This window comes from Lytechinus variegatus, chromosome 7 (genome assembly GCF_018143015.1).
Source record: "Lytechinus variegatus isolate NC3 chromosome 7, Lvar_3.0, whole genome shotgun sequence".
Classification (NCBI taxonomy): Eukaryota; Metazoa; Echinodermata; class Echinoidea; order Temnopleuroida; family Toxopneustidae; genus Lytechinus; species Lytechinus variegatus.
The window spans coordinates 4404372-4416145 of NC_054746.1; the positions used below are offsets into that span (position 1 = coordinate 4404372).

An 11774-nucleotide genomic window follows, 5' to 3' on the forward strand; every position below is an offset into this window, starting at 1 on the left:
TGTTGATGATGGTGGCGGTAATTATGATGATGGTAATGATGAAGAAGAAGAAGAGTATAAGTTCCAAAAAAGGAAAAAATATTCACACCAGTGGAAGGCATAGAATCAAATTTTTGTTCTTTAATTAAAAAAAAAGGTTATCCATAAACACAAATCACTTGGCAATCAAGAGAATGGATTGATTTCTTTATCAACCCTCCAGCTGCCCAAATTTATAGCCATTCTAAAAAAAAAGAAATTTCCAGTTACCGTACTATATTGGCAGACCGAGAGTTGACATCCTTTTTTTTAAAACAATGTCAAATTCAAACAATAGATCCTCATAATGATATAACATTAAGTGGGCAATACTAAAAAAAAGTGTATAAAACAAAATTGAACCTTGTGGGTTGTGGTGTGCATCTGTAATCCAAAGCTACATGGTGAAGTTACAAATAGACAGATTCGAGGATTATTAAAGCTATGTAACTTCTTTTGGACGAAACGTTAAACATTGGCCCTAGATGTAAATCATACTATTTGATTCATACACGTCTTAAAAAAATCAATTTCACACACATTTTTTTCCAAAATGATCCTTAGTAATAGGCTTTCCATGAATAGAAACGTTTTTTAGATATGCAGTGCCCCCAGCAATAAGTCATGAAAAGGGTTTTAGTGAAAATGTTTTTTGTGGAAAGGATTTTAGTGACGAGGGAGGAAGATTTTGCCATGTTGCATCTCATTTTGGAATACCCGGTACATACTATAGAAATCAATTGGTGATGAAGACAGTATTTTCTGTCATAACCTGATGAGCATCATTTAGGATTTAACAAACTAAATCTTTTCCTCCAAAGAAAAAAATCCAATCCTTGAATAATTTTGGAATCTGCTTCAAAACTATCTTCCGATCCCTTGATATGCTATCATTTAGTCATTTTCCAACGCAGCAAGTTACATAACTGGCCCATGGAAGGCCCAAGATACACATGCGTCCAGTTTGAAGCAGCCTCCGACACCGGCCTAAAGCCTAAAATTAGGGTAGTGTTGCACATACACCAGAAGTAGACAAACCACTTTGAGATTCTTTTTCCATGACGACTATTCAAGTGCCTGTCTTTTCACGATGACATTTTGTATTGTTCATTAGCAATAATTATTGTTCGCTATTGTACCTATTTCTAATTCAGTTTAGGCCTTTTAGGTGTTCTCAGTCCTGTTCGGCAGTAAAAATAGTGAGCATATACAGATGCGTCGAGCCACCTTCGGGCCAGCCTCAGTCCACTTTTTGACGTATGTGTATCTTGGGCTTAGAGTGTTTCAGCACAGTGCTACTGTTCATTCAATAGACTCAAAATGTCAAGTTGCAGCTGAAGCAATGATGCGGTCTTTGACCGGTCCTAGAGCATTGGTGACCTGCAGTCCTAGACTCCTGATAAGCACTGCTGCAGGATTACTGGTAGAGTAGAGTCTCTTGAGGATGTCTATAGTACCCATGACAGGTAGAACATGACGCTGACGCTCTGTCTCGTATTCCTCAAGATGGGACACAGAACCTATGAAATGAGAAATAATGTAACTGCCCAGCAGCCTATATCAAACTGCCCTGCAAACCCTTCACTACAAGTTAAAGGGATCGTTTCACTTTGTAAGCAGCTGATTTCAAAAGCTCTCAAACAAAGATGAAAACAAGAGTTTGAGTGCTTGTATTTGTCCTCAAGAACCCTGAAACAGACCACAATACAGGATGAAAAACTCTGATATAGACACAAGTCGCAATTTGTAACCTTATGTTGATAACCATCCGTAAGACGCATTCATCTCATGCCCAGTTTTCTCAAATTCAAACAGACTTTTGGCTGTGTTTGACTGCCTTCTGCTGTGTTTCTCCTATGCACACACTATTATTAGCTACACTGTACATTCAGTGTACCTTGTAGATACTGATTCACTCGGGCTATTGAAGATCATGTTGAGTTCATCCAGAGTTTCGGTATTGTAATAATATACAGATTCGCTGTATACACATATTCATTGAAACCAACCCCCAATTATTTTTCAAACTTGGGTTTACATCTCCAAAGTTCCTGCAGATACGATACTTTGAAACTTGTCGGATTGTATTTGTTAAACCATGTTCAGCCCATTTTTAGGAACCAACACGAGATTTGTTTAATCTGAACAGAGTGAAATGATCACTTTAAGTGGGCTGAATTCACATCCTACAATGGTCTGTGTACTGAAGGCCAGAAAATTGAAACAGCGAGCTTTGGATGTTCTAGTCTTGTAAGAAGACCCACGTGTTGATCAAAGTTTCTATCAGGGTCTGTGTCCGCAGACTACATTTATATACGGTAGTGCTTAACACAATTGTTTCTCTTTGCGTAAGCTCTGCATGCTACTATCCCAGCTTCAGCACAATACCTTTCTAAGCAATAACTTTACCAATTTCTCACATGTATATAACTTGAAGCATTTAAAGCATACACAAAATGTAAACATTATTGTTGAAAATCGCAAATTGTACATTACCACCAACCCCCCCCCAAAAAAAAAAAAATTGGATGTACCTCAATCAGCTAAACATTTCTTTCTTCTTGTTGACAAACTTATCCTGAATCACTATTCTCCCATAAATACCAAACATGATAAGGGAATTACCTGAATACTAGAACTATAAAATTAAAAAGTGACAAAGTCTTTCTGCATTTAAAGACAAAATATGTAGGGGAAGGCGGGGTAAGTTGTGACAGTTTTTGCTTTTTGCATGTTAGAATTGATATGATTAATAATCTTGTCGAAATTAGTTCCTTGCCTTGAAATCTAATTCTTCTGGAATATAATCCACCTATATATAACTTTCTATCCCCACACTGAAAGTCATCGTGACCTTTGAAAAAAAAGATGTCAAATGGCTCAACTTGCCCCATATATGGGGTAAGTTTGAGCCACCTTCTGGGGTAAGTTGAGCCACAGAAACTATGTACAAAATGTATGAGGGGAGAACCAGCATGTCAATTTTTTGTTTAAAGTCTTTTCACTTGCTAATTCTCTATAAATACTAAAATCTTTTAAAAGGAAAAGAGCAGTCATGTAAATTTGCTCCTTTCAGCCAGCATTTCAATCATTTTTTATGGTTTGTTTTTTAAGATACATTACCATAGGAATTACCATGGCTCAACTTGCCCCATGCTGTTTGGCTCAACTTACCCCAGTCCGAACTTAGTGCGATAATTTTGTATCCACACATTTATTATGCATCCATCATATAAAAGACTATGACAAGAATGAAGATCCATACCTGGACTAATAATGTTGTTATCGTGTCTTTATTATATTTAAAGACGTGTGTGTTTATAAAGCACTTATCTATTTCACACTCTTTTTTACTTTTTTGGCTGAAATTCATATTTTTCCCTCTAAAAAACTACTTTTTGTTTCAAAGTTGAAAACAATATGGTGGGGTTAGGGGTTATGCTATGGGTCATCAATACATGACACCACCACAATGTCTGACTCATTCATTATTGGCCTGGGGGTGGTGGCTCAACTTGCCCCTATGCTCAACTTACCCCGCCTTCCCCTATATTTCACATCCACACCAAGAGAAATCCATAAAAAGTAACTCCGCGGAAGTCAATCTTCCAAAAGTGAAATTATTATGGACCTCTTTGAAGTCAGATTTCTCCTTAGAAGAGATTTGTGTTTTCCCAAAAGATTTGACTTTGGCAGAGCAGGGTGCTACATAACTTTTTTGAAGCGCTTGCTTGGTCGGGTGATCGGGCAAGTAAATCTTTAAATAGTAGGAATATACGTGCCCAAAAAATCTATTTCACTAGCCCGAAAAAATCCTTGAAAAAAAAAGTTTTACCTCTTCGAAAGAAAGTTTTGCGGTTTTATAAACAATTGACCTTTTTCTCTCTTTTGACATGAACTGATCTACCATGTTATTGCATTTCTTTTTCCAAAGTGATTTTATCTTGCCTGCCATGACCAAAATTAGGGTCAATATGATATGATATTGACCCTAATTTTGGTCATTCTACTGTGAGAATTTTGCTTTCTGTGTGAATTTCACTTGCCCAATTCGGGGAAGTAATTTCAGTCTTTACTACAAAATACTTGCCGGACTCTTAACTTTTACTTGCCCCAGGTAATCGGGCAAGTGCTTCTGTAGCACCCTGGCAGAGTTACCTAAACAATGGATTTGATCAAGGTGGTATACACACTAGACATGTGAAACATCTTACCAAGATCTTTTCCCATTGAGGCTGCCTCTGATAGTGTCTTTGTGAGGGATGCTACATCGCCAAAACCAAGGTTGATACCTTGACCGGCCAGTGGGTGTACTCTGTGAGCTGCGTCTCTGTAAGGACAAATTTTGATCAAATAATTCACTGAAAGATGGTTGAAACATATCTGGTCAATTTCTTTATCTATATATGTGCTTCACAAGGGCTATTGAAGTAAGAATCCAACATAGTAAGTTTTGCTTCTTTTATGTCTTGTATGTCTTGCTTTGGAACCACTAGTGTACCTACAGGGGGGGGGGACAGTCTGCCCCCCTGACTAGTTACAATCTATGCAAGGGACATATCCCTGCCCCCCCCCATGAGCTTGAAGACCTTTGTTGTCAAAATTTTTGGTGGAAGAATTTGCATCCCCCCTGAAGAAAATCCTAGATACAACACTGGAACTGATTTCCAAGTGGGTGAGCCATGATGGTGTTAGATAATCTGTGAATTAGACCATCTTCTAGTAGACAGTGTGTTTAAATCTCAGATACATATAGTAAAAAAATGATTTCTTAGTTTCGGAGTGACTTCATTTCTGATGGCCAATATCTGAAACATAGGATACACTTTAACATTTCAAGGAATGAAGAGAGAGCTCTTTTTTCCCAGGGCTCCAAGAATTTAAGGGGCAGATTAGCCCCAAGTCTCAAGCAATTTTATCCCTAGACACTTACCCAATAAGAGCCACCCTGTCTGTGATATACCTTGGAGCATGGCATAGTCCTAGAGGAAACGATGCTCTACTGCTCGCATCTACCCCAGAGATACTGGGTGGTAGCTGACGGATAGACGACCCATCGGGTTTAACAGCCGATAGTAAACCTTCAAACAACTGAGTAGCAGCATCGACAGACTGGTTGTGATGACTATCGTCCCACTTAAACATCAATAACAGAGAAATAAGGTTTTGGATGAATAAGTGCTGTTGGTATTAGGTAATTAGTGTAAGGACTTCAAGAAATATATTGAGATAATCCTTACCTATCCACATAAGAGAGATCTGGGATAGCAAGTGTGTTGAGCATCAAAGATTAAGCTAAAAACTTACCTCTATAGCTCATGTTATCAATAATTTTTAGTTGTTTTTTGCTCCCCCTTAACTTGTGAACCTTAAGCATCTCTAACGAGATGGACATGGCACCTAATAAATTGCAATTATTATTATTAATGCAGGGGGGGGTGACCACCTCCTACAATATTTTGTGAAAACTGAAAATGAATAGAGAGGATACAATATTGAAGAGCAAGGTCAGAGTTGGGTAACTCTATTACCCCTTTTATTCAAGCAAATTAGAAAAAGATATCAACTACAGATCATCGCCCCCCCCCCCCCATCAAGATACCAAAATAATCTGGCACTGCCCCTGAAATAAGGTAGAAAATAAGAACTATTGCTTACATGCTTACACAGCAAAATGAGAGTGACCTGTTCAGCCACTCCGGTTCATATTCTGAAGTTGGATTTAATTTAGACCAGGGTCTTACTCTGTGCTAAACTTATGGGAAGCCAAATATGTCTAAATTTTGTTTACATTGTATGCTTCTGTTTACTGTGCTCGTTTATGGTGAAAACAACTATATAATTATCCTTCCCACGCAATTAAGTATGATTTGAGAGTCAAATGAGCAGATACACTGGACCCCAACTATTAGAGAATCATATCACAATTGGCTTTCCATAATTAATCAACTTTAAACCAGTTTAATTCAAACCCGAGTTCAAAATACAGGCTTCTGAATCATTCATTGCTGAGTTTACAACTGAAACACAAAACACTAGAGAAATAAGTCAAATAATTAAGTCGTCTTACAAACGCATTATTGACAGCCTCTGTGAAGTCATGTTCATCCATGTTGACTAGTTCCTTGGAATGTTCTTTACTGGTTGACCATACTAAAGAACTCTGATCATCAGTTAACTAAAGAATAAACAAACAAACAAATTATTGCCTGAATGAGGCACTTTGGAGAAAAGACATTAACACATATTTTGTCTGTCTGACTGATAAACTCAACGGAAAATATGTCACAAAAGCACAGCCAGTGTTCAGCTGAATGACTAGGGACAATAACATTCATACACCCCTCCTCTGCGAATTTGTCATTTTCCTATTGTGCCTACATAATAAATTATCGGTCCAGGATATCCGTATTCCACGTACATCAAACCAAAGTGCAAGTATTGAGTACACGCAATGGAGATGTTTACGCGTTAACGGGGAGAACTTTTTAAACAGTTCTCTCATAAAACACAAACAACACAGAATCAGGCATGAATTAACAGAATTTCCAGATAGATATAAAGTTACATTCATCACTTACTGGTAGCAATGCGATTGGGCCAGACGGGAGAAATCTCTGCCAAGCTACAACATTCTCAGTAGGCTGTGATAAAAATATAATCGACATGCATTGATTTTACTGAATCATAAATAATAATTCATGAATGTAAAAGGATTTTCAACCCCACCCCCCCCCAAAAAAGAGAGAATTCATGTGATATCCTACATCTGCATACTTATGTCTTGTATAACTAAAAGTATGTAGGCAATTCATATGCCTAAGTACTCTTTTCCAAATCAAATTTTCAAGAATGTATGTTTTACCTTCGCAAGCTGAAGATTAGCTACATGTAACTACACCACTGGTCATAGTCCCATCCCATTTCATTTCTTGTGTTCAGATAATTGTTATAATCGCCTCAGAACATTGCAATCTGTTAGTTACCTCTGCAAGTTGAAGAGTAGCTACCATACCCTATTGGTCATAGTCCCATCTCATTTCATTTCTTGTTTCAGATAATTGTTACAATCGCCTCTGAACATTGCGATCAGTTACCAAGTGAAGTTGAAGTGTAACTACGCCACTGGTCATAGTCCCATCCTCCCGCCCATTCCATTTCATTTCTTTAACTAAATTACCATGACCCACAGGTCTTCCTTCCCACACCCCTTTCCCTCCATCCAGGTCACTATAAGAATATGAAAAGAAACATGAATTGAAATTTTACAACTGAAACTGGCAACAATTAATTTGAGGGAAACGAATGTGGATCAATCATCATTTCAATCGATTTATTGCAACATAAATAGTAAAAGAAAAGAAAAAAAATAATAAGAAGAAAAATAATAATCCTCTCTGAACACAGCAATCTGTTTACCTCTGCAAGTTGAAGAGTAGCTACCACACCCCACTGATCATAGTCCCATCCTATCTCTTTGAGTCCAGCTAGTCTCCTGACACCAGACCTTGCTCCATCAGCTCCTATAACCAGCCTGGTCTTGATGATGCTATCATCATCGAGGTGAAGCTGGGCCCAACTCTCCTCTTCAAACAATCCTTGGGGTGGGATCTGGATGGAGTTCAGTCTAGGAAGACAAAAAGAGCATCAAATATTTAAAGGTCAAGTCAACCACAGGAGAATGTTGATTTGAATAAAATAGAGAAAACGCTTAATGCTGAAAATTTCATCAAAATCGGATGTAAAATAAGAAAGTTATGACATTTTAAAATTTCGCTAATTTTTCGAAAAACATTGATATGTACAACTCAGTGACATACAAATGAGACAGTCGATGATGTCCCTCACTCACTATTTCTTTTGTTTTTGTTGTTTGAATTATACAAAATTTCATTTGTTACAAATTTCGACAATATGGACTAACTTGACAGAACCATATAGTATTAATTAATGCTAGTTCATGTTCAATCAGGGAGGAATTAATCGTTGTATCACTTAACAATGAGAAGAAAAATAGAATATTTCATATCATAAAACACAAAAGAAATAGTGAGTGGATGATGTCATAGTCTCCTCGTTCGCATACCAGCCAGGATGTGCATATAACTATTTTGTGAAATTAAGCGAAACTTCAAAATGTCTAACTTTCTTATTTTACATTCGATTTTGATGAAATTTTCAGTGTCCCGCTTGTTGGATTTTTCTCTTTTTATTCAAATCAACTTTTTGTTGGGATGGATTTGTCCTTTAACTACTGTACAGCCAAACTACTTACAATATTTGGAGCCATCTAATACCACCCACTGCTGTTACTTTCAAAACAATTGATGCCTGCGAGGAACCTGCCCTTCCTATCATACAGGGGTCAGAATCTCAAGTAGGTTTAATTTAAGGTGCTGTAAGCCCTGGGAGCATTGTTTTCAAAGAGTTCAAATTTTTTTGCTCTAATTCAAATTGATATATCAATTGTAAATTTGCATCAGAAATTTATAAATTGATATTTTCTTGCAACACCCCTGAGTGAAACGACCCTCTCACCTGCTATTAAAGGGGAAGTTTACCCGGAAGAAGTTTGTTGTAAAAAAAGCAGAAAAAAATATTTTAAAAAATATTTTTGCAATAAACTTTTTGTCAGGGTGAACTTTCCCTTTAAATCAGAATAGAACATCACAGTAAACATAGTCGCATACCTTTTCTCATACTGCACTTCAACGTTGGATTTCACCTCTCCAAGCTGTCTAGAGAGGGCAGCATTCGTGATATCATTCTCCACGATGTAAGCTAGGTCTTCCGATAGGTCGACTGATTGGTTGAATGTAATGAGGGCATCCGAACAAGCATCCCAAACCTGCATCCTTCGAAATGGTTTGACTCTCATCTCGGTCATGTGATGCCATGCTCCTACATCTGCATACATGTCAATTGAATATAATTATAAACATAACATTATAACCAGAGATGCCAAGTTCACGGACCTGGGCCCCGTCTTACAAAAAGTTGTGATAGATCCGATCAGTTGCAACTATGGTAAGCCAGCAACATCAACATCTATTAAGCATGTTTGTTCAAAATACTTTCTAATTATGATGTGTTTTCGTGCATTCATTGTTTTCTTGAAAATTTGCTGTGCTTCTCTTTGTTTACAAAAAACATTGTGCCAATTTCCTGAAGAAAAATTATGATATGGACGGATTTCCATAGAATTACGACTGATTGCAACAATCGTAACAGTTTGTATAATGGGGCCCAGCTACGTGTGAGACTTTCTGGGACTTGAGATCACAGGAATTGTGTATATAAGGCTATGCTGTGATGTATACGTGAGAAAGAGATTTGAGGGATTAGCAAGAGACCCTTTTACGGGAGTCTCACACATCATGCGTGAGACCTGGGAGTATCTAGGAATTACCAGAGATGAGAGGCACATTAAAAAAAACTTAAAATGGGAAGGCTATCATCAGACAGTGAGCATTTTTCAATTAAATTTTGTTAGAAAAAAAAGGTCACAAAACAGGCCTTAAAGGTCAAGTCCACCTCAGAAAAATGTTGATTTGAATCAAAAGAGAAAAATCAGGCAAGCACAATGGTTCATCAAACTGTCACCATAAATACTCAATTACCTACATGTAACAATTTTGCCGAAATTGTTCTTCTTTTTTATATCGGCTTCCCTGTTCGCATGTGAGATTTTTTGGTCACTTGAAAAAGGTATCGTATTACCGAACATTTATTTATATGGGAAAAGTTGAGTAAACAACAAAATCACTAATGAGCTGTTTTGACCATATTTTTATTATTTTTAGAATATTAAGACTTTGAAAATGTGTTTTTCAGCACTTTTTATCGTCTTTCTTATTCATGTTCCCTTTGGAAGGACGTTGCAAAGTTTTGAGCGTATGAAGTTATTTTCTGATGCGCATATATGCGTACGATGCACACGTTCGGTAATACAATCACTCACTATAAGTATGAGGTGAAAAATGTGTTTTCCATATAATAATAGTCTGCACTAAGGTAAGAAAATAGGCCTATTCTACATGCTAAAATTTAAAAGTAACATTCTACTTCTACTGCAATGACAAAACTAAGCAGAAGGAAATCTAACAAGCTACAGGTGAGGTAAGACCCAAACTAATAGAAAAGTAAAGATAATTTTCAGAAAATATTAGACTGCTGATATCAGAGCTTATTTATACCTCACCTGAAAGAAGTTTCACTGAGTTATGATTAAGAGCACAAACTCTGTTGCTATACTTAGATGGTAGCTCATTCAACTGGGTAGGTTTCTTTCCCTGCTCTAATAATAGGATCCTGTGGTCACCAAGAGATGATTCAAACCCTATAAAAATAATAAAAACATGTAAATAAATAATCAAATATTACCAGGAAACAAAACAAAAATATGCTTCATTCTGGGTAAACATTTTCCAAATATTTGATACTCCAGTCAGCAAATATTATGTTTATTTTTTTGCTAGATATCAGTAGAGATATTTTATATGAAACTATCAAATCAATAAATAATAATAATTATTATTCATAATCACATATTAAATTTTAGTATTTTTTAAACAATAATTTTTATCTAAAATTGTTCTTCAAAATGGCATTTTGTAACATCACTAATCATAGCTACATCATAACGAAGCAGTTGAAGGGTCAGACATATTTCATTTGCTTTGTTGCAAACGGATCAAGGGATTTACACGAGATCAGTCTGTTAAGAAACCTTCAATTTTTAACATATCTTCATTAACCAATTTTTGAATACGCAAGGTGTACAAAATAAATAAAATCACCACCAATTACGTGATTTTTATCTTAAAAGATGGATTTCCAAGGGAAATCCATCTTTGTTTTTGGTCAGTCTCTTATGCATATATGAGAAGAGTGTCAAGACTCAATGATGAAGAAGTATATGTCAAAATATTTTAAAAACATCATCATGGAGTCCTCAAGACTAGATACAGATTACAAAATTGATGCTCACACTTATCCCTCCCAGTCTCCACACACATGTTTGAAATAACTTTTCATTACCCAAAGCACAAGCCATGGCCTGCCCTGCCATGCCACCTCCAACAATTACAACATCATACAGCTCATCTTCGGATGTTGTCTGCCAACTTCCAACAACGGGTCTCTTTTTCTTTGGTACAGAATCAACTTTATTCATTGTCACCATCGTTGCACCTGTTTGTCTAGGGTTATGAACTCCAGGCCTTATCTCGTTGACGCTGGACAATCCTTTTCCATGATGGTTCCAGGAATTAGAACCCGATATGCATCCATAGCATCTGGAACAAAAGATCAGCTTTTGGGATGAAAATGTTAAACTGCTTGAACAAGTTGCTGGCAGAGAAAAACTGTTCTTTATCTGTTGTTGATAAGCACTCCCCCTGGCCCTGGATATTTGAGCAAGAATATGAAGAAGAGGCCTGCGCATCCTGTTCATTTTGTCTCATGCACTTTTGAAAGTATCAGATAAAATAATTGTTCAATATTTTACTTCCAATCAGCTGTTGAACTAAGAGTTTCTTGGAGGCTTTGAAACTGAAAACATTCTCCCTGATCCGAGCTCGTGTGTCTGTCTAGCTAGGGATCATCTCCTGATCCAATATTTCGCTTGTGTAAAAATATATAAATATCGAGATATGTTTGTTCTGTCTATATTCCATTTTAATAATTGAGAAATATCTTATGTGAAAAATTCATTGAACTGAGATGCATATTTTTAAGATGAATATTAAATCCTT

At 36.7% G+C, this 11774-nt stretch overlaps 1 protein-coding gene across 1 annotated transcript; it reads right to left on the minus strand.

The window, feature by feature from the left end:
- Positions 1-18: 18 nt before the first annotated feature.
- Positions 19-11732, minus strand: LOC121418252 (ubiquinone biosynthesis monooxygenase COQ6, mitochondrial-like). The gene is made up of 9 exons (XM_041612008.1): positions 11059-11732; positions 10220-10357; positions 8709-8925; positions 7438-7645; positions 6600-6662; positions 6089-6196; positions 4952-5154; positions 4233-4348; positions 19-1538 (listed from the first exon to the last, which is right to left on the minus strand). Exons 1-9 carry the CDS (start codon positions 11471-11473, stop codon positions 1342-1344), a joined length of 1665 nt encoding a protein of 554 aa, XP_041467942.1. The 5' UTR covers positions 11474-11732; the 3' UTR covers positions 19-1341.
- Positions 11733-11774: the final 42 nt, after the last annotated feature.